Source organism: Sciurus vulgaris, assembly GCF_902686455.1.
Source record: "Sciurus vulgaris genome assembly, chromosome: 3".
NCBI classification, from domain to species: domain Eukaryota; kingdom Metazoa; phylum Chordata; class Mammalia; order Rodentia; family Sciuridae; genus Sciurus; species Sciurus vulgaris.
This window is the reverse complement of record NC_136463.1, coordinates 186,520,268-186,543,520: the sequence shown is the minus strand read 5'-3', so window position 1 is coordinate 186,543,520 and position 23,253 is coordinate 186,520,268. Positions and strand designations below refer to the sequence as shown.

The window sequence follows — 23,253 nt, the reverse complement described above, 5'->3', positions numbered from 1 at the left end:
CAGGAGGGGGCATCTTTGCAGGGGGCACTGTTCTGCCTATCCCATGTCCCAAACCAGCACACCACCACCAAAAGAATAAGAATCCTCACCAACGAGCGGAACTTCCCCAAACTCACCCCAGGGCCGAAGCCCTGATACCCAAGGCCGTATTTGGAGATAAGGTCTTTGGGAGGTGATTCAGGTTAAATGAGGTCAGACAGGTGAGGCCCCAACCTGACAGGATGAGTGCCCTCATAAAACCTGCTTGTGTTCTCTGCCATGTGGGGACACAGCAAGAAGGTCACCGTGGGAGGCCTCCCCATCTCCAGAACCGAGACAGGAAGCTGCAGCTCCAGGTCTGTGGTTCTTGTTACGGCACCTCAGTCAAAACCAACAGGATGCTCCGACTCCAGAAAGAAAGGAAGGAGAGCCACCTACCTCCAGCATGTCCTCCCTCTGCCTCAGGGCCTCTTTCACTTCAGCAAACTGGAACTGCAGCACGCTGCGGGCGTGCTTCTCCCGCTCGAGTTCCTGCGGGGGGAAAGGCACTGTCCTGTCACCCCAGCACAGGTCCTCACGCATTCCCCAGAACAGGTAACCCTCCTGTCGGTGCCATTTCCAGGGCACACAGCAGCAAAATCCAACCCTCTAATTGGGCAGAAGAGGCCCCAGTGATGGGCTGCAAAGCCAACCCGAGGCGTGATGCAGCCCAGGTGTTTCCCGACGCCTCTGGGTCCGCAGGGCTGCTCTGAGCAGGATGACGCAGCCCTGCAAGGGGCCAGGATAAAGCAACCCCCAGGGTGAAAAGCAAATCAGTGTGGTAACAGGGGATCCAAGTGACCTCCTTGCCCACTCCACTCCAGGGCTGCCACTCAAGGGACAAGGCAGGAGGAGGCAGAGCGTGGCACACAGAGGACCTGCAGGACAGACCTGCCCCCAGGCCAGCCCCTTCACAAGCTTCAGTCCAGAGCCCCAGCCACGCGGCCTTTCTGTTCTGCAGCCCCCGCACGGTGGCACAGCCACTAATGGTGGTCTTGTACCAGCTAATTCTGTTGGCAGTCCAGGGACAGTAGAAGTCTTCCCTGGGTCTGTGTAAGGTGGGCTGTTTGGGGAGGCATTTGACCTTGGCCTCTGCTCGCCCTCGTTCTTTAGCCTGGGGTGACTGGTGCCTCGCCACTTGTGACAAGAGCCTCCTTGGGAGCCTGCTGGCCCCTGACCCACCTTGGGAGCACATTCTAGCACCGCCCACCTTCTCTGGAGTTAGACTTGAGGGTTCATGGTCCGTTTAATGGAGCCTAAAGGATGGTGGTCTAGGGTCTGAAGGTACTACAGTGCCCTGCCACCACCAGGCCCACAGTAGGCCTCTCTTCACCTCCTTCAGGTCTCACGAGAAACTCACAGAGCTCAGTTGCCAGGAATTGTGTGCAAAATTCATTTTGGCTTCTAACTCGATTCTGTGGCCGTCATAAAAAGTAGGCCTTTGAGTTGTTGATGGAACCTTGGTTTGAATCCTTGGGATTCTGACAAAACATTCAGTTTAAAAGATGATGACAACATTCACATATTAAATCTCGTTCATCTCAGAACACTCGCCAAAGAACTGGATGACATTCTAGGGTTTGATAAACCAACTAATTCCTACAGATATGGAAAACAAGTATTTCCAGCTGGGCGTGGTGATGCACACCTGTAATCCCAGCTGCTCAGGAGGATTCCAAGTTCAAGGTCAGCCTGGGCAATTTAGCTAGACCCCATCTCAAAAATAAAAGTAAAAATGTCTAGGGATGTAGCTCAGTGATAGAATATCCCTGGGTTCCACCCTGGTACCACAAAACCAAACAAAACCCGAGTATTCCTTGTCCTGCACCTCCCAAAGAAGAGCCAAGCCCTGCATCCCTAATCATTCCACTGTCATTAACTTCAACACACTGATGCCAATGTCATAAGTTAACAGCAAATCAATCCCAGTGATTCTTAGTGGAAGCTCAAATGAGACTCTTCTGAGCTTAAATAAAGGCATTTAATTCTTAAATGGAGAAACCATATCTCCCAATCAGCAGAAAATAAGTTAATATAACTTTCACAACACCTTTGATACCTATAACTATTTCTCTATGGTATTAAGAAGCAAAATAAAAATCAGGAAATGTAAGCCAACAGGAAAACTAGCAGCATCTGACTGCCTTTCCCAGCATGTTGGTCCTTTTGCAAGATGTCTGTCCATCGTTAGGACAAACCTTCCATGCAAAACACGGATATTCTCTGAGTACAGCTGTCTCTGGTTGACATGTTGAAGCTACAGGTCAGTGTTTCTAGGGACTCAGCAAAGAGCATGGGATGCTTTCAGCTGCTGCGTGTCCAGGGCAGGAGGCAGCACGTTCGCACGCTCATGCCCCATCCACGCCACGCTCCCCGGCACGCCGGCGCTTACTTTGCTTTTCTCTTCGTACTGCCGCTGAGACTCGGCCAGCTGCTCCTCCAGCTCCAGCAGCACGTCCTTCAGGGTGTCGACCTGATACATGAAGTTGGTCTTCTCGTTGTCCAGCTGGGCGTTGGACACCATAGCCTTCTTGTACTTCTCTTCTACTTCTGCTAGTGAGTCCTGCAGAAACCCGGTCACAGTTTTGAAATGAGATAAGAAAGCCAAAAGCACAATTAATTCAGTATTCTTAAACAAAACAAAACAAAACAAAACTCAGCCTTCAAAGTAGACGTCATTTCTTAGGGACAATGAGTCACCATGAGAAGCACATGGCAGTTTGAAATGCACGGAAATCCCCCTTTCCAAGTTACCAAGTTCTCCTTGCTCAGACTATTTGTTTCTGACTTTCTTTTCATTAGGTCCAGGGGAACACAGGGTGCAAGCCAGGGGCTGCTCAGGGGCATAGCCCACTGGTGTCAGGGCTGCTCAATAGGTTCCTTAAGTAATCACTTGAGATATGTGGCCGGAACCTGGGAAAGAGCCAGAGCTGAAGGCAGACTAAACCCTGCCACCAGCAAAGCAGGTTATCCCTGTTCTGGCTCATGAACATGGCATGCAAACAGTCCAAATGCTTCAAAAGCATGCGTGTTAGGATGGCCCTGCTGGTAGACGGCAGATATTCTGAGAAGCAAATCAAGGGAAGCACATCTGTGTGTAAGGACTTCAGAAAGTGAGGAGAACCAAGGACCTTCCCCATGAGTCTGCTACTTCAGAGGGAAATGAGAGGCCGGATGTAAGTCTGGGGTAGGGTGGTGAGCACAAGACCTTTGGGGCTGTGGTAGTGACCTTTCCACTGGGGTGCTACACCTTTAACGCCTTGGTTCAGACACTGCATTTTGGAGGAGACCAGTGCACATCACACCAGCATGCCTGCTATTCCAAGCTGGTCCAAGCCTGGACCCCTTCTTCTGTAGGATTTTCTGAAGTTAGGGTGGGTTAGTATCGTGAGCCCATACTTCTGTAAACTGGTACCTTCATCTCTTTCAGTCCTTGCATGTATTTGCCTTCTACATCCTGAATCTGGTCCTTTAACTCATTGAGTTCCTGGGGAAATGGCACAGTAGGCAAATGACATCAAAGAGAAAAATCAACACGCACCTCAAGTCAGGTGCCTGAGCAGTGTCCGCTGTTCAGGTAGACTGAGTATACATTCTCTCTTTGAAATGTTAAGGGAAAATAAAATAGATTTCAATCTTAGAAAGATTAAAATTTAGGTATGTCTCATATTTTTACACTATTTTACAAAATTTGGGTGCACCTTTTATGATGTTATGGTTTTAAAAACGGGCAAAGGAGCTTCTGGAAAAGGAGCCAGGCCTCTCCAGCTGCTCCACAATTCACTTAGGCATGGAGAGTCTCCACCCTATGCAAGACAGCAAGATGCTGGGCGCAGAAATCAGCAAACCTTCCCCTTGTACTCAGGAAGCTCCACGTCTGCCTGGCCTGTCTCGTTCACCACCAAAATCCTGGTGCTTGGGACAGTGTCCAGCATGAACTAGACTCTCAACAAGTACTTTGCTGGACAAATAAATGGTGCTCGCAACCCGAGAGCTGAGACAAAACAGAATTGCAGAGAACTCTCCTCCAGGCAGGGAGACAGAAGAAAGTGCTGAGAAGCCAGGGGAAGTCAGGCCTGACAGGAGGAGGGCATTTAGGAACAGCAGTAAAAATGGCTCTGGTAGGTGGCACACACCTGTAATCCCAGAGACTTGGGAGCCTGAGGCAGGAGGATTACAAGTTCCAGGCCAGCCCCAGAAACTTAGTGAGACGCTTTCTCAAAAAAAGTGTGTGGGGGGAGGGGCTGGAGATGTAGCTCAATGGTAAAGTGCCCCTGGTTCAATCCCAGTCAAGCCACGCCCCTCCAGAAATCTGTTCTGGATCCATATACTCATAATACAGACATCGGAAGGCAATTTCAAGGTGACCCAGTCCAGTCTCCAGTGGATACTCAAATCCTTCTCTGTCCTCCTGGGCAAATGTCATCCAGCTGCTCCGACACCACCAGGGGAGCAGGCTCCCTTTTTAACCAGCTTTGACTATTAGAACATTCTTTCACAAAGGAAGCCGAGTCCAGCTGCCTCGGCTCTGGGGTCTTGTTCTGCCTTCTGAAGGACATGAACTCTTACTTACCCTGCATTCCCCTCTGCAGCCACAACAGCCCTAGTTACTTGAACAAATAGCACCGCTGTTTCTCTGTCACTCACAGAGAACGTCACCAAGTGCCTAGCACCATCCTTGAGACCAGGGATACATCATCCTCACCTTCTAGTGAAAAGAAGTCACTAAAGTACAGCGAGGCCCACGGGGTGCATTACAAACAGAACGAACATAGGGTGCATTCCCTGGAGAGAGGGGAGGCGTCCTGGGGCCAAGGCTGTGTGCAGGGCTCGGCGCGGTCTGTGAGCAGCGCAGGTAAGTGTCCAAATACTCCAAAAAGGAAGCGGCACCCAGAGATGAACAACCCCACCCATAGCATGTGGCTGGTAACCAAGGGTTTGAGGGGTGGGCACACAGTGCCCTGGTGGGTGCATGGGGTCAGGAGATGCCTTCGGTGCTGCTTCTTGCTGTTTCAAGACACCATTTAGGGGAAGCAGGGGAGGCAGGACCGTGAAGAAAGATCCAGAGCTTTACAAACAAACTTTTTCACTGAAGACTGATTTTCACAAAAGGCTTGTTCAGGTCACGGCGGAGCACCTTACCTTGATCTCCCGGATGGATGCCTCGGTATCGATGGAGATGGAGGTGTCTCCGCTTCCTCTCCGGGAGGAGGTCCCACCCAGGGAGGCCAGCGTGGCAGCAGACAAGCCCGGCATGTTGCGAGACCCCTGTGAAGTGGGGGATAAACGTGACTGCAGACAAAACTCACCCTCTCCATGAGCCCAGCGCTGCCATCTCCATGCTGACTCTGCTTCCCGACAGGAGGGCCATCAGCAGGCATGTGAGGAGCAATAATGGCAGTTTTGCTCAGGTGCTCCTGGGCACCGTGGGTGCTGTCTGGACTAGCCATGAGCTCTGTGTTGAGCCTCCACTGTCCCGCAGGGTCCAACACACTCTGCACGTGGCCAGGGACCCCAGAGGATGAGACTCCACGTGGATGGGCCTCTCCTGGCCTGCTCACTCACTGGTGCATATCTCTACTCAACACCAAGCACGTGTTTTCTCTCAGTTCCATCCAGAAGCTTTGGGACCCTCTAGGTTAATGAAGAGTGTGTGGCAGAGGCTCACAGAGAAATTTCATACCTTCTCCGCAAAATCTTTTTCTGGTCTCTCTTCAACCTATAGAGGAAAATGGGCAAATGTTAAATACTTCAAAGCATTAAATGGACTTGGGGATAAGATGATAAAACATAAACCAAAAACCGAGCCAAGAATTCAGCATTTGCCCTCTCTGCAGTTTGAAGGTGGTCTCTCCGAGGCCCCCTCTGCTCTTTCACAGCGTGTCCTCTGGTGCTGTGGGATGAGGGCGGGATAGAGCCCCGGGGAGGGGCCGGACCGCCAGGGCTTGTGGAGAGGAGCGGCTGTGGCGGGTGTCGGGTTGCTGTCTTTGCTCTGCACGAACAAGAGACCACGTCCTCTTCGGGCACCAAAGCACCCCCTGCCTGCTGGGGGCCACCCGGGCTGTGCTCATCCCCAAGGTCTCACTCTACCGGGTCTCTGATGCCACCTCCTACAGCCAGACTACTGGCCAAAGACGTGGACGGCGAGTGCAGGGCGTGCCTCTGGCTCAGCCAATCTGGGGGTGGCCGGAGACACTGTAGTCACCTCTGCCTTTTACAGTGGACAGTTTGGACTGCAATTCCAGAAATCCTGACTGAGCTCTGTCCAAAGCTGTGTTCATGAACACAGACAGATCAGAATGACACTGGGCAGGGACACCAATGGCTGCTCTGCAGAGGACACAGGTTCTCACAGACGCGCAAGACAGCCACCTCCAAATGACCACTTCCTGCCTGCCCACCCTGTGTCCTCACTGGGCCAGGAGCCTAGGCCCTCATCATCCATGCCCAACAAGAAGGCTCACTGACAGCCACCTTCACGTCCCTAAACCTCTTCTCCAAGGGCAAGATGCCTGGGGCAGTCACTGAAATAACGTGGCAGAGTGTTGGTGTATCAGCCAGCCTGGGATCAATTAGAACCACACAGAACACTCCTCTATCACAGGGAGGAGCTCAGAAGACGGCCTCGCATGGCTGGTGATACCTGGGGTCTGCTGTTCCGCAGACCCAAGCTCACCCCAAGGTTGCCCTGGGGTCTCCTGGGCTCTCCCCATCCTCCCCAACTCCAGGCTGCAGTGTGAGCTTTGTGCTCATTTGTCTCCTTAGTGTCCTAGAGCAGAGAGGCCGCCCCAGACCTCCCCAGATCACTGACCAAGCCCCTGGGGTGGTGCAGGGGCTTTGATCCTGGTGGTCCCTCTGCCCAGAGCACCTCCTCCCACTCAGCCTGACTACACATTTTGGGGTGCTGAGGCAGACCCCCAAGTAAGATGGTTGTATCTCATCATCTCTGGAAGAGCAAAGAGCCTCACTCGAGGTTGAGCTGTGAGGCCGATTTCAAGAGTGGTCCTTCGCTCCACGTGGGGATAAAAACACTCCTGCAATGCTATTCAAAGTAAGATTTCAAGTAACTAAGGAAAAGCAAACTGTCTAGCACCTACTCTGAGAGGAACCCATTCCCGAAGCACGTCTGCAGAACAGAGGACCAAGACAAAGGAGAACCTAGCTCTTGACAGGGCACGAAGGTCCTGGGCAGCAGACTGGCCGTCTCCACAGAGAGTGGCTGCTTTTTGTTTTGCCACTGAAATAGCATGTGTCCTACTGCTCGTCGGACACGGAGGGCGAGCATGCATCAGCAGCTGCGCTCCAGACCCCGAGTGTGCCCCTGCAGGGGCCTGTGCCTGTGAGTGAGCCCACCCCAGGGGCTTGCTTTTTGCTTTTCTTTCTTTCTTTCTTTTTTTTTTTTTTTTCAGAATTTCTTCCAAAAAAGATGAAAAAGAATGTGCAGCAGACCAAGAAGCCTTGCTTGTTAGTGGTGGTGCAGGCAGGGCCTGTGTTCTGCAGGGTTGCCCTTCTTACTAGGCATGCATGCTGCTTTTATAATCTGTAAAATACCAAACAAGGAATAAACAGTCCTAAAACCACAGTGGCCCTTTCTATAGTAAAAACTAAACCAAAAACGAATGAACAAACAAAAAACGGTCTTTGCTCTGAGGTGCATAATGGACTCAACGTGCAATTGTGGGGTATTTTTTCAAGTGGAGACCATGCAGGAAAAAAATCTGAAATTAAGCTCTCAATGACAGACAGCACAAACACATATGTAACTAATCTTTCTTCAACACATGACAGCAAATTCCACTTTATTTGAATACATGGAGCCCAGTGGGACCTGGCTCAGGCCAGGGAGCCTTGAGCTGCCAGTTCCCACCAGGTGGCAGCCTGGGTCAGGTCTGGGGTCAGGTCAGAGAGAAGCTGTCAAGTGGCTGCTCCCTGCTCACAAAGTCCCTGGCACAAAGGGACAGAGTCAAACAGATGGTGTGCTTACTTCTGGCATAAAGCACAACACTTTATCTCTGAAAATGAGAGGATTTAAAAAACTTTCACGGTTGCTGAAGGACCTGGGGTGAGGATTTCTGTGGACACAAAGCCACCAGGTGGACCCGGGACCCTCACAGAACCTTTGCTCTCCTGTGATGCCCGAGACTGGAGGTTGGTGTGGAAGGGCACACCAACCAACAGGTGTGTGCTAGTCTTTCATGTGGCCCAGGGTGTAAAACTACTGGGTAGAGTCACTCTCAAGAGCTTTCGGTGGAGTTCAGTTCATGGCGACCCTTCCTTTCAAAACAAGCACCCTAGAGCAGACACTGAGGGTCCTAGGAATCCGCTCTGCAGGCTGTTCTGGGCATGGCAAGGCTACGGTGCACTGGCCAGCCACTCACTAGAGACGGAACAGGCTGTGGGTGCCTGGCCACGCACACAGAGACCCCAGAAGAGGGGCCGGGTACAGAGGGAACCTTTCCTCATGGTACTCCACTCCTGGCCAGGCCACGCCAGACCCCACAAGGGAGACAGGCTCACTGAAGTGATGCTACTGCAATGTCCCTCAAAACAAAGTGACAGCAGCAGATGCTGCTCAGCAAAGACTCATTTCAAGGCACTTTAAATGGTGGGGTCTTCCATCAAGTGGGAGTCTGGGTTTTATATCTGACAGTATTTGCAATATCCTGAATGGCTCACCCTGGAACTCCTGTGCTCCACGCCACCTGTCCCCGCCCTGCCTCTTCATGCAACGTGAACCACATGAACCATGAGTCACAACGATCTTTCGTTTTTCTAGTTCAAATGGGCAGAGACCAGAGTTCACTACACATGTTTTCTCTGAACAAATAAGGTGACATATGGGTCCAGGCTTCACTGGGGACATTCCTGACGGATGTGTCAGAAGCGAGGCAACTTTGTGGGATTCCAGAGGGACTGAGGCCTGCGTGATGCAGATGTTCTGGCTTCACCAGGTGGAGTCCCTCTGCTTGGTGTGACTCAGCCTGGGTCCTGAACACCCAGATCTCCTCTCCAAGCACCTGCCTCTGCCCTTGCAGCCTGTGTGTCTATGGGGGCAGGGCCGGGTCTTCATTGGCTAACACTCTGGCCCTGTGCCCAGAACATTCCAGGGGCTCGATCGATACCCAGACCACAGCTTCCTCAAGGATATGCTGGAGGGGTAGCATTTTACCCTGGCTCCTGTGCAGGGTAAAAAACATGAAAGTGAGGAGGAGCAGCCCCTCTGAGATGGGGAGCACCTCCCTGCCTCCCCAGGACCTCCGACTCCTCAGGGGACAGTTGTAGGTCTTGACCCTGGTGGTGGACTCTGGGCACTGAGGCACTTTCATTTTAAGGGGGGCTCGCACCCTTTCCTCCATTCTGTGCCTTTCCTCTTGGGCTGCACTGCCCCGGGCTCCCCGCCTGCCTTCCGTCTGATGGTTGAGGCAAGCTCATCAGGGCATGTGCTCCTTCCAAGCCTGAGTGGGGGCCCCAGAGAGCCTGAAGGCTGCTCTGCCCTGACTCCCCAAGGAGTCCCCTGACCCACCTCAAGGGGACTAGGCCAGGGATCATGTCCACAAGCATCATGCTACTGCCAGGACACCTCTGGTCAGCAGAAACAAATTGACCAGGCCTTTTTGGGGTGGCTATTTCCTAAAGGTGTCACTGTTCTTTCCAGCAACTCAAGGAAGTTTATGTGAGGCCTGGAACATGGCTCAGTGGTTAAGCACCCTGGATTTGATCCCCGGTACCAAAAAAAAAAAAAAAAAAAAAAAAAGTTTATGTGCCTGGCCAGATTCAGGAATGAGTGCTATGACATCTGAACAGCCCCTGGGCACTTCTGGCTCAGCATCCCTCCTAGAGGCCAGGCTGGAGGGTCACTGGCCTTTGCCATGTAGCCTCCCAGGCACTACCCCTGACCTAGAAGGGCCAGGGAGTCCGGGTATAGCCTTCTGTGCTTCTTCTCACTAACAAGGATAAACACACCCACTAACACTTCTTGTTGGTCCAGTAGCCCAAAATATACACCTGCCCCTTCCAATGGCACAGCCACCCCAGGAGAACAGAAATGATGTCATTCAGCAGGAGGGCAGCATCTTGGAAACGAAGCTGGAGTACTAGCTTAGTTCTGTCATCAGATGCCAGAGTCTCTTGGCACCCCCATCCTTGAGATGGACACAGGATACTGTGACTGTGTCCCCTTGGAACTGTCCTCACCATACAGAGGCACCTGTGTGGCTCTGAAAACCACTTACAGGGGGTCCCCTACCAGTAGAGGTGCCAGGATGTGGCCAAGGACAGCCGCTCCCATGCTGGCCTCAGGATTCTGACCTTTGCTCACCAAATGAGCCAACAGCAGGATACTGGTCGACCTTTATGCAATGACCACTTGACTAAGAAAAAACCGCACTCTCTCTATAATGACCCCAAAACTGGAGAGGCTGGAGCCCCCCACACCATGCTTTTTCCAACAATGGCATGGCCCAAGCCCCAAGAGAAGGCTGGGGCTCCAGGTCTGAACACAGCTGGGCCCAGTCCTCCTCCACCCCAGGCACAGAGACCACCCCTCTCCTCACAGGCCCAGGGACCCCAGGGTGGGTAACACTCCTCTCTCCATTTAGGGTCATCTACTACACCCATTTTATGGGGTAAATGACAGAAAAACTGGTGTCCGGTTTGTCGTTTCTAGTCGAAGTGGCCATACTGTGCTGTTGTTCTGGAACATCATCATGATGCTGGAATAAATCCAAACAAAATTTCTAATGATGTTAAATAATCAGGACTTAGATTCCACGTGTCGCTTGAACTACACCAGGCAGAGGGCACCGAAGGTGTTTAAGATTCTTTGAAAGGGAAGGTGCTTCCTCCATTAGTTGAAAATTCCTATTTTTTCCTCCCAGAACAGAGTGTTTAAGAGAGCACTACATGTAAGAGTGATTCCACATTAACTCCATCGTGGAAAACTTTGCTCCCTGTGGTTCTAAAGTTTCTCTGAGATGAGTTCTGGTATGTTTTGCTGCCACAGAGCACGAAACACCCAAAGCGACCACCCAAACTCGGAGGGCCCTTGGCGGTGGTGAGCAGGACCCCTCAGCCCCCCAGCGCCCGGCAGCTCTCTGCTTAACAGTGTAAAAAGCAGCTGCTGGATTTTAGAAGGGTCCAGCCTGCTGAGGAGTGGAGTGTCTTGCTGACAGCGCTGGATGGCGCCGGGGGAGGCTGGACCGGGAGTAGGCCTTGCGCTCCCAAGGCATCTGCAGCCACGTGCTCACCGGACAAGCCCGGCTCCTTCAAGCACGTGGCTTCCAGGCCAGCAGAGAGTCAGACTCACCCGTGAGACCAGGTGGCAGGGCAACCGTGTGTGCGACTCGCCCTTGTGGGCAGATATGGGGGCCACGAGACCCGGCTGCCCACCAGTGATGAATGAGGGAGCGGCCCTGGCATGAACCCCACAGCTGTGGAGGTCTGGGCTGCTTCAAAACATGCCACCTGGCAGTACCACACTGGGAAACGTCGGCCACAGGAAGGTCACTGATGCCCTCGGGGTCCCAACACCACAGCTGCTTCAGCACCAGGAGCACGGCCTGGGTCTCAGGCACAGCACAGCAGCACAGTGCTGAGAGGCTACGGGGAGGCCACATCTGAACTTCTCTGGGGCTGGTAGTTTAACGGAGGGAGCGGAGGAAGAGACCAGCCTGGCCTCTGCACCTTCCCCACAGGGCTTACTGCTGATGGTCCTGGTGTGGCCATGTCCCTGGCCTGCCTTCCCTGCCCCCACGTGGGCCAAAACTGTCCTGCAAAATCCTCGGTAAGAGAATGATCGAGTAGCCAAAAGAAGCCTCGGTCTGCTGAGACTGTGTCCGCACTAAGGACACTTAACAAGGGAGGGCCAGCCTCAGGCCCGTGCTTCCTGAAGCCAGGCGGGCTGTGCTGAGCGCAGTGCGGCGGGGTGCCCACAGGCTGGGAGGGTGTGCGAACCCGGGCTGTGGCGGGTGCTGCAGGCCCAGGCGCACTGCGTCTGAAAACCGTTGTTTCCATAACTGGTGACCTTCCAAAAAAAAGGTGAAGGTGGGGACCACCAGCACACCCGCGCCTGGCTGCACTCTGCCTCCACCGCGTGAGGTTCCCCTCCGAGACCACGTCTAGGCACGGCGAGCAGCACGGCGAGCAGGTGCTCAGACGCATGGTCCGTGAGAAAGTTAGCAACACAACCCGGAGCCCCTGACAGTAACGCTCTGGATGTGGACTGGTTTTCTCCAACCCTGTTTCATTTAAACCTGAAATCAAACATGGAGAGGCCTTCTGCCTTCCTCCCATGCTGGCTTTGAAGACAGGGAGCACTTTTAAAGGAGAGAGAAGTGCAGGAGGAGGGCAGGAGGAGGGAGGAGGAAGGAGGCAGCAGGCTGGGGGCGACTTACCACAGGGCTGGCCCGTGCCGAGCTGGCCCTGGAGGAGGCACGGGAGCCGGAGTTGAGGTGGCCGCTGTACTCCGAGGGCTGGCCGCCGCCACAGGACGTGCAGATAGAGACAAAGGAACAGGATCAGCAAAGAATGGAGGCCGCTGGAAGCACACTTGTTAGTTGCAGAGTTGGCCACACGCAGGGCAGAGAGGAAGGGAGGCTGGTTAGGGAGCAACCACACTCGGAAGGGAGCCGTGTCCGTCACAGTCAAATAGCACCCACTAATGAGAAAGAATCAGTTGCAACAGCTCAAGAACACAGAACCCGCAGGAAGGAGAAAATAGCAGGGAGCGTCCACCACGCTGGGTGTGTCACCACGCGCGTGCAGAGCACAGGTGGGGGCGGGCTGAGGACCGAGGCTCCGTCCACAGGGGCTGAAGTCCAGGACAGGCGCCCGGTGCCGACGCGAGGGAAATTCTGCTTCTCTATTTTCCCGGGTGGAACAAAGTAAGACTCGGGGTTAGTGCAAAACCGTGTGCGGCTCTCTTAGAGGGCCACATGGCCTCCCCGGGCCTGCGTGTGCCTGTTTTCTCCCTTCTGAGAAGGAAAGCACCACAGCTGGCCTGTCCGGAGCGGTGCCCTCTCAGCTTTGATTCGTGGCCACTGTCTTAGACACTTTTCATGTTATGAAAAAAATTCTTCCTTTCTCTGGAGCCAGGCAGCGTTGGGGAAGGCAGGGTCTGGACACCATCTAGGGCCACAAGCATGGAGCAGATCCTGACGTGTCATGAGCTGGACCCTCAGGAGAGCACCGGGCAGACCCCTCTGCTCCAGCTCTGGCCACCTTCCCTGTGCCAGGCACTCGACCCTCCTCTCTGCTGGGACGTCTGCAGGGGTCGACCTCATCATGAACCTCAAGGAAGCCTACATCTTCAGGGCACTCGAGTTTCACCTCAAACACCACCTCTCTGTTTGCCTGTCTCCCCACCAGGACCCAGCCCTGCCCCACCCCGGACACAGTCTATCTGTTCTATTCCCAAATGAATCTCCAGTGAGCAGGTGACGCCTGTCACAGTCAGTACTTGGTGAATGAAAGATTTCAACTTTTGACCATTGAATACTAATTGAAAGGATTATATCTTGTACAGGGCTGTGGCCAGCAGGGACAGAGTCCCCAGACCCCTCTTATGCAAGCTTACTTCTTTATGGGAAAAATAAGGACACGGGCAAGACCGCTGTGTGCACACCATGGGGGAGACGCCGCGCACAGCTGGTGTGGACGAGGTGTCAGTGCTGAAGACAGAGCTTCACTGGCACCACAGCTTGGAGTTCCACACAAAGGAAAACCCTGAGCGTTGGCCGTTAAGGCAGAAGCATTTTGCTGCCGGGTTTACAGACACTTGGGAGGAAAACATCCCCCAGACAAAGCCCATTACGTCCCATGCTCTCTGCACCTGGCTTATGGTGCCAGAGGACCGGTGACTGCTCTGGGCTTGTGGAGGGCCCAGGTTCCCCTGAAAGTTCTCCCAGAGTTCCCAGAGAGGTTGGTCTGACGTGACTCTGCAGGAGAACAAGCTACTGGCCATGTCCCCAGGGCCCATGTGCCACCTCATGTCTAGGAGCCATGTGACAGGGGGTGGCGGGTGATATAAGTCAGAAAGCTGAGTTTGAATCATGTTTCTGCCTCTTGTTGGCCATGTGGCCCTCATCTGTGACATGGGCACAAGGACAGGACAAGACAGGGGGGCCAAGGATGAAGAAGAGAGCATCCACTGAGCTCATCTCTGCTCTTCCTGCTGGAAACAGGCTTCCCAGCTCCAGGATCGGGTAAGGCCACTGATGGTGACATTCCAGTGCTCAAAATGACTGGGGGCCACTTCACACAGAGCCCTCACCCAGCCTCAGGGGCTGCAAGGGGCAATTCCTGAGCTATCCAGGGCAGTGGCAAGTCCTCCAAAGTGGGCCAGGACTGTCCTGTGCAGACCTGGGATCCCTATCGTCACAGCCACTTGGCTGGGTCCTTGCTAGACTCTGTCCTTGGCTGAAAGATGAGAAGCCTCAGTTATCACACCAAGGTTCATTTGCTGCCATGGGCCCAGAAATCTCTGCCAAGAACTTCACCCCAGGCTCGACCCGTGGAGGCTGATTCAGTAATGCACGCCGAGCTCCCCGTGAGTGCAGCAGGCCTATGCACCAGGGTCGCAAGGCGCACTGCGGGGACGCGTGCTGCTGAAACGAGACGGACTTCTGACTCAGACTCCCTACCACCTCACGCCTCACAACCCGCACGGAGGCTGAGGGCACAGAAAGCCTGCTCATGAAAAAGCATTCTGGGGCCATGCTCCTCGGGCTACTACCCCAGGGTGTCCCAAAGGCGCTACTTGATCATCTGTGGCCACCAGAAGACAGCCAGTGCTTGGAAGGGCTATTCTTCCCGCGAAGTGGTAGGGCCTCGTTTCTGATCAAGACAACTACTTGGTAGCTCTTCATCCTCACAGATCAGCCCAGGGCTGCCACTCCTCAGCCACAGCCTGTCCGCTCCCTAGAGGCCTGTGAAGTGTTTAGGAACCGGGGGAAAACGTGTCATGCACGGTGAGCCACATTAAGTGATTTATGCAACATGGAGCTCCATCAGTGTTTAGGTATCAACCAGAGCTGAGGCTGTGCCAACTAAGAACTAAACCTGAGCCTCTCAGAAGACGAATTGCAAGGACAACTGTAGGTTACATTTCACAATAATTCATGAACATCCACGATGGTTAGAGAAACAGTTTGATTAATCATAAAACTGGATTTAGCTAATTAATCAAGGAGCTGATTACTTTCAAAAGTGAAATTATAAAGGTACTTCAGGTCTTTCTCAGTGGGCCACTGAGACCCACTCCCGAGGGCCTCGGGGTGGCGAGGGCAGTGCATCCTCGTGGGCAGGGCAGGACCTCAGGACGGAGCATGGGTCACCTGCTGGGTCACCTGCTTCCACAGTCCCTGCTCGTTCCCCGTTTTGCCACGGTTCCTGCCCATTCACAGGCAGGTGTCTACTGTACAGCTACCACCCCTTTACTGGGACCACGATCGTCATTTCGAATCCTTTGAAGAAAAGGTGGAAGGGCCACAGATGGAAAAGGGAGCGAGACATGCCATGTGCCAAGTCCTCGAACTTGTCCGTCTTCCTCGACCGCTGAGAGGGGAGAGTGACCTGCCACCTGTCGGGCTCCCCTTCTCTCTCCTAATTTGTGAGATCACGTCACTACTTGTCAGGATTACCTGGGAGCTGCAAGGAAGGAGGCAGATGACACTCAGCTAAGGCTGGTCTCCCTGTGACCTCAATACAAACTGCGTGGGGACACTGAGCCAACAGCCAGAGGTTCACGGTTCAATGACCCATGACCTCCAGGACAGTGGGAAATGAGACGAGGCAGCGCTTCCGCCCTGTGGCGGTCAGTGGCCTCCCGTGACTGCAACCACGCCCAGCAGGCACTCCCAGGGTCATGCAGCAGGCAGGACAGAGGGCAAACAGACAGCGCCTTACGGGGCGGGAGCCGCAGGCACTGCCCCGCCGAGTCCCACTGAGGCTGATCTCATCGAACAGAGGCACCTGCAGGCAGAACAGACCATCAGCAAGGCGCCCCTCCCGTCCCTCCCTGGGTGCCCGGGAGACACGGAACACGCGAGCCACGGAGGAGTGACGCATGCCAGGGCTCTCCTGGAGAAACACGGCGCAGCGGAGGCCGCTTTCAGAGAGCACGGAGCAGGATGAAGAGCGTGCAGAAATCAGGAGGGACCACGCTCTACCCGCTGCCAATGGGCATGCAATTCCACCTCCGGGAGCGCACTGAAGCTAGTATTGAAGGGCATTCCATGCAGGGGAGAAACATGTTAATTCAGATTCCAAAACATCAGCTAATTGAAACACTGTGAATTTTGTCAAACACCCTGGATTTCCTCAATTTTTTAATTAAAAAAGAAACTAGGTAAGGTGACTTTGGAATAAAATATTAAATTATTTTAATTACAGGTTTGAGGTTGAATAGTTTACAACTCTTCAAATGTGCTAAGTAGAAAACAGAGTATCTGATGAACCTGAGAATCCTACACATTAGTCATAGAAACAGGAGCTTACGATACCACAAAGGGCGACATCAAACTGCCCAGTTTAAGGGAGCCCTGACTTCCCCCGTAAGAACACACTGGCTTGGCATTATATTTTTAATTTAAAGTGCGCAATCTGATGAGAATTCAGAGTTACTAACATAGTTACTCTGAATACTTTTTTCCTGTATAGCTAAGTACCTGTATTTAAAACTGGAAAACTTCAAAGTAATAGAGTAACAAGGATCAGCCTTTGTTAAGGTTGCCAAGGTATTAAAGCCCACCCTCCTTTCTGCCAGCAGGTAAAGTCAATGCTGCCCCTGCTCCGCTCCTGACCAACAATCCTCTGCAAGCACCTCAGCGGCTGGGGAGAGAAGACCCAGACCTGGCCACAGGGGGCTGCGGGGCGCCACGGGCACACGTGAGCTCCTGTAAAGGTGCAGGACACACACGTGTGGTGCAGGGGCACATGCACTGGGGTGAGCAGGTGCCGCCCAGGGAACACACGCACCCGGTACCTCCCCACAGGCCGGGTGGCGCTGGGCAGACGGCAGGGCTGGAGGACAAAAGCAAAGGACAGGTTTTTAAAGCCTTGAAAAAACATCAAGAGAGAAGAGTGACAGGGCCACACGAGGCTCGGTTATGGTGACAGCAACTAACAGTCAGAGGGGAGAAGGCCCAGCAGGTGTGGGTCTCAGCAGGTCAGGTGCAGATCTAGGGTTCTCGGGAAGAGAAAATGGGAGGCCCTTCCTGCCCCAGGCCTCCCGTGCCTCTGAGGCAGCACGTGTCCTCGCCATTTCTTTTCAGGCGGTTCTGGAACAAAGGATGTGGAATGAGAAAGAGGCGTGTCAGGTGAACCACCCTGCCAGGGCCACACGTTCGGCCAGCCCTGCACAGAAAGTCCTGCCTGCCACGGTTCAACCTGCCGAGGACGGAAAAGAACTTATCTGTCCTAGACATGCAGTGTTTCCTGTCCTGCTCCCTAAACGCACAGTGTGACAACTATTCACATGGCATCGGGCACCATGAGGAACCTAAAGATGCGAAGCACGCAGGGGACTGTGTGCAGGTCCTGTGCAGGTCACACAGTTTATACCAGGGGCTTGAGCATCTGTCGGGCTGGTATCCGTGACCCTGGCCCCCATCGCAGGCACCCGGGGCGACTGTGTGTGACTGCAGTGAGGAGCGGGGCAGAAGCTGCACGTGTGTCCCCATCAGAGGACGGCAGCGACAGTCCTCAGCACACTAAGGAGCTGCAGGCTGGCTTCGCTGTTTGGGGCTGACACGTCCCAGTCAAAGGGGAATCCATGCCTTAGAACACGTGAGGGTGACATGGTGATGTGAGGCGACACACGGGGGCACAAGACGTAGTTTCAGGAGTCACAACTCATTCAGAAGCTCGAAGCAGCGGGCATGCTGAGCGAGCCAAGAAAGTAAGTGCATGCCAGGGAACAGGTCGTGGAGCAGCTCATGCCTGCATGCAGAAGAGGACAATTCAACCTCGGAAGCATGACGGACTTCTGATGCCAACGTCCTTGTTTTGGAACAGGATCGCATACCTACAGCTATGGAGGCCACGTACCTCAGGCTGGCCCTGCCCACGGCCTTGTGAAAACAGGAAACTGCCAGAGAAAGGCAAAGAAATGACTCTGCTCTGCCCGCCTCTCCAAGGAGTCAAATTGTGCACAGGAACCTTCCAAATGGTTTCCTGGACACATTTACAAAAGAAAAATATTTTTTAAAAAACAAATTGAAAGTCCAAATAGGGGAACAATTGCTGGAAATGGAGAGACTCAAGAGACTAATTTTTTGGACTTGAGTTTTTAAAAATATACATTCATGGAATTCTGCTTTTCCTAAAGTTCATTTTTCCGTATTAGGTCCTAAATTATTTTAGATACTTTTTTTTTTTTTTTTTTAGATTGACAGAAGTCTCAGCAAAGTATTGGAGCCAATCAAAACACCCACCAAGATTTGCTCTACAGACTTAGCGTATCGGAGGTTGAAGTATCCACTGAAATAATACTTCAGCAATTTAAGTGCCACACAGAGGAGAGAGGAAGACAAGGTGATGGGAAAGGAGAACACACCCGGTTTCCATTCTGGGCAGACAGGGGTTTGGGAGCGAGGCCACCAACAGGAAGCCCAAGGTCGGAGCAGGAGAGTCCCTGGAATCAGAGAAAGTGGTGGGTGCGGGGAGAACCGCTTGCACCCTCTTCACATCTCAAAGGTACATCAGTACCATGGACTCAGACAAAACCACCCCACAGCAAACGGGTGCAGGCGTGCACTCACGAGGCAGAGCAAGAAAGTGGGTGAGGAGGAAATGAACGCTGGGCCAGGGAATGGACCCAACCACGATGGGAGACCACGTGAGGCTTCAGCCTACACAGGGGGGAAAAAAAAGACTTAATTTTAATTGCTTACAAGACCAAAGAGATTTTGGTCTTTGTCATTTGAGTTCTAATTTTCAGAGTTTGGTAGGAAAAAATCCAAGCCAGGAATTTGCAGGGACATTGACACGGGCAACACCGCTGTGTGTGCACGGTGGGGGAGATGCCATGCACAGCTGGTGTGGACAAGCTCAGCCCACAGGCTCTTCAACAAGCAGGAACTGTGCCAGGGTCAGGGTTAACACAGGCTCTAGGTGTGCGGCAGAAAGTCTGTTACGGGGATACCTGGACTGGAATTTCATTCCAAGTCTAATCCAGTCCTAAAAAACTGCCACAAAATGTGTTGGACCCTATAAAATAACACTGCTCAGGAAGTGTTAAGGAAAGAAGGTCAAGGCATTCCTCTCGAGGAGTTCTAACTAAGAAGTCTACACAAAAATGCACGTTCTTTCATGGTAGTGCACCGGGAGCCGCGACTCCCACCCAAAGGCAAGGTAGTGCAGGCAGTCTGCATGACGGATCTCAGGACAACCGCTCCGCCCAAGTCTGACAAGACAGCAATCTGAGTGAAAACTCATAGCCTGGGTGTTAGGAAGGAGGGCCGAGTCCACGCAGCATGCACGCTACAAAACCTGCAGTTTCTGAAGAAAGGGTGTGAAAGATTTGAATGGAAACCAACCAACTTCTCCTCCCTGGATGATGACAAAGTGGAGACTCTGCCGTCACCGCCGAAGCTGGAGTTCTGAGCACCAAAGAAGGAGACATTTTTAAGTGATGAGCACCTGCTTCAAATCCAAAGGCACAGCCTGGCCCATCCCCAAGGCAGAGATAAAACAAAACAAGCACAGCACCCCAGGAAGGCTGGGCTGACGCAGCAGCTGGAATCAAGCTGCGTGGAGCCAGGGAGTCGACCTATTACTATGTAATTACCTGCTAAATCTCATGCCAGACTGTCTATACCCTCCCGGTCTGAACTTTCCTTATTATGTCTTCTTAGGTAGCTAAAATTCTGCTTATTGCAATATTTTCAATCTTTCTTCAGCCCAGCATACCTGAGGGTAGGTAGAATGTTGGGGTGGCTACCCCCACTCCAGCTGAGACCCCTGTCCACAGGTGGAAATTGCCCTTAAGATGTATTGAGGGTATAATTAATTTATTATTAATTTTCGCAGTGCTGTGGATGGAACTCAGGGCCTCACCATGTCAGGCAAGTGTTCTACCACCAAGCCACACTCCCAGCCCGTGAGCACATTTAAAAAATATCAGATCTTTCCAGAATGCAGAGGGGGAGGGGACGTGTGTGGAGTTAGGAATGCTGGCTGGGAGAGCAGCAGTGGTCAAGCCAGGGAGACTGCAGAGACCCTGCAGGAGGAAACGGGAACTTCTAAGCTCCCAGCATGTCTGGATGTGGACTCCTTCCTGCAATCAGGAGTCTGGTACTCTGCCGCCTCCCGCTTCCGCCCTCTCTTCTCCAAGCCCGTGCTTACGCTGCTCTGGCAGCTCTGCTCTCGGGGTTTCCTGAAGAGTGGCTCGGAGGGGTTGTTTTGTTCTTCAAACATTCTGCTTTCAGATTATTTTTTAAATCAATTTTATATCCAATTTCATTCTGTAAGCAGTTTTGTAACCAGCTCCTTCTGTATTTAATTTCTACAGGTTTTATCTAAATCTTGATCATAATGCATATTTTTACTGTCTTACATAAAAACGAAAGGTTAAACTAAGTGGTTATCTGTATAACGTGGAGCTTGATGTCACCCTGTTCTGTCATGGACATGCTGGCAAGTCCATGTTAGGGATGACCCAGAGGTCCACCTGACATTGGGGAAAGCAGGACTAAAGAACTTCTGAAGTAACTTCTAGGCCCACGCTGTGCTCTTCTGTGATCACTTCAGCAAAAACAATGTGTCAGGAGGACAGGTGCAGACTGGTCTATAAAACCGCACGGAGAAAGCACAGAAAGTACAAGACTGCGAGACTGCTCCCAGGCAGCCAGCTGTCAACACGCTGCTGTGCAGAAGCATGTGCTCCTGTCCCGAGCTTTGCACTCCCTTAGAGAAGCCCAAGGTAGAGTCCACGCGAGGAGCTTTAGACTGGGAGGTATGCAAAGCCCGCAAGGAGCAGAGCTTAGAGGAACCCTAAGCAGGCATGAGTCAGTTAAAGCAACCTGTTCAGCCAGTCTGGGAAAGCTGAGACTGTGCTGGTTTAGTAGGGTGGTGGGGGAGGGGTGGGGCGGTGTGTGTTACCCACTTGAAGCCTAGAAATATAATTTAAGTGTATATGTAATATCTTAACACAATTTTAAAAACCTGGCAGTAAGAACATTATGTTTGAGATCAGTTACCACAGAATGGACATGTAGCAGGTCGCAGGCTTCACTGGCTGTATCCAACTTACCCACATTTCCAAATCCCCAGGACCCAGCGCCTCCTTGATAGATCTGAGGGCCTCCCACTCCCCTGCTGCAGCTGGCCCTTCTCTCCCCACACCGCTTCCCTTGGCCACTGCCTCCCACCCTCACCCCGAGCCCGCCAAGCACTGCGATTTAGTGCTCTTCCTTTTCTTCTTCAGGAAAACACAGACTCTCATGTGTGTCTTCAAGAAGAACATTAAAAGTACCACCAAGAGATGTGAACTGTGAAGATGTTGGACTTAAGCGTTCATGAAAGCAGGATATACCAGTGTATACACTGTGCGCACGGACAAGGGCCATGAAATAAGGAAAGAGCGAGTCTTTAATTCCAGATACCGTCCACCGTAAGAGTCCCACCAATACCACTTCTTCCGCTACCTCCTACAGCCTGTCATCCTAAGAATGTCTGAATACTAACATAGAATGCTTACTAGTTGGAAAACATCTTTCATTCTATCATGTGCTAGAAAAAAATGAGACCTGTTATAACATAAAAAGAGGAAAGAAGCTAAATTTAGCAATATACTTCAGGAACTTTGAAGCAACCTGCTTGAACTTTGTGCCAGGCAAGTCGACTGTACTAACCCTGCCAGATCTTCTGCTCAGGGACTGTGATCCATATAATTCTCCGTCATAACCATTAGTCTGTGTCAATGAAGAAAAGAGAGAAATTAAAATCAGTATATAAATGAGGATACGGTTACAAACAGCAAGGAAAAATTAGCAAGGTTAAGACTGAGTTTTCTTAGTGCAGGGGATGGTGGACAAGCCCAGGGCAGCACAAATTCTAGCAGCCCCCAAGGGGCCTCCGTGCAAACCCAAAGGAAAGAGCACGACCGACTGATCAGGTCAGCGGGTTTCAAGTCCAGGCCGCTCTTGGTCCTGCCGTTGGCAGTGGAGGGAAGCCTGGGGTGGTGGAGATCTCTGCCACGCTCATGATGGAGCCTGAGCACATCCTCAATGATTTCACGATCCAGGCTCCAGGAAGGAAAGAACAAGCGAGTTCAGTGTCTGCCTTCTCAACTCCCTGCCCGGGTTTCTGAAGCAGAAGCATGAGCTTCCTAAACAGGCTCTCATCCGCCTACAAGGGAAGCGCTGCTGATTCAAGTAAGAGCCCAAGCTCCGGAGGCGGAAAGAGGGGGACCGTCTACACATCCGATAAGGATGGAAGCAGGTGCCATCGGGTCATCTGAATCCCAAATTCCAAATGGAAGCCCTTCAGCAAATGACTTAGTTCACTTGTTCCTCCACTTCCCCAAACCTGCAGGGTCTCGTTGACCTGCAGTGAGAAGCAGCCTGCCATCTTTACAGAATGCCACCGTCGCCTCTTGAATGCCATCTCATGTGCGCTTAGATGGTGGAGCTGCTTTCATGGGGCATGAGAGGGCAAGGAAGGTGGCACGGGACAGGAGAAAAAGCCCACGGGCAGCATGTGAAGGCCACCTTACATCAGGCCTCTGGGCTTGCTCTACAAAGCCTCTTACTCCTTCCTGTGCGGCTTTCCACGCTCTGCATGCTTGTTGGCATGCAGTCGAGGCTACGGGAGGGCAGTCTGAAGGTGCCCTGTGTCCCAGTCGCTGACGTGCTGCTCAGGCACACAGGCCCTGACCTAGGAAACTGAAGACCTCGGGCGGACACACGTTTTAAGGAGCTCCCAGGTGCAGCAGAGAAAGGCTGCCGGAGGGAATGCGAAGAGGAGGTCCACAGGTCAGCACCGTGTAGCAGAGGATAACAAGGTACGGGGGTCACCGTCCCGCAAGCGGGTGCTTGTGATGCAGCAGTGCTAGCCACCACCACGTAGCCACAAAGCCATGGGGGCTCCACATGGCCGTGAAGACCCGTGTCATGAGACAGGGCACAACGGAGGGCCATCAGAGAAGGGAACAAAGCTCCGAGTGAGGGCTGGATGCACGCACTTTGATTTTAAAGAGAACCACACTGCAAAGTGAAAGCCAAAGTGAGCTCCCTG

General features: G+C 52.6%; 1 protein-coding gene across 34 annotated transcripts in view; it reads right to left on the bottom strand.

The window, feature by feature from the left end:
- LRRFIP1 (LRR binding FLII interacting protein 1) overlaps positions 1 to 23,253 on the bottom strand; it is a 125,797-nt gene that overhangs the window by 17,906 nt on the left and 84,638 nt on the right. For 10 of the 34 annotated variants that reach the window (XM_079133894.1, XM_079133871.1, XM_079133902.1 and 7 more), the window contains 11 exons: positions 21,870 to 21,929; positions 19,554 to 19,616; positions 18,572 to 18,649; positions 16,993 to 17,037; positions 15,922 to 15,987; positions 12,411 to 12,488; positions 5,702 to 5,737; positions 5,161 to 5,286; positions 3,434 to 3,505; positions 2,411 to 2,581; positions 418 to 510 (listed from right to left, as the gene is read on the bottom strand). In XM_079133894.1, the coding sequence (XP_078990020.1) occupies positions 418 to 510; positions 2,411 to 2,581; positions 3,434 to 3,505; positions 5,161 to 5,286; positions 5,702 to 5,737; positions 12,411 to 12,488; positions 15,922 to 15,987; positions 16,993 to 17,037; positions 18,572 to 18,649; positions 19,554 to 19,616; positions 21,870 to 21,929 (888 nt within the window). The remainder of the gene's footprint in view (positions 1 to 417; positions 511 to 2,410; positions 2,582 to 3,433; positions 3,506 to 5,160; positions 5,287 to 5,701; positions 5,738 to 12,410; positions 12,489 to 15,921; positions 15,988 to 16,992; positions 17,038 to 18,571; positions 18,650 to 19,553; positions 19,617 to 21,869; positions 21,930 to 23,253) is intronic. The other 24 variants (XM_079133878.1, XM_079133880.1, XM_079133884.1 and 21 more) reach the window with 10 other exon arrangements.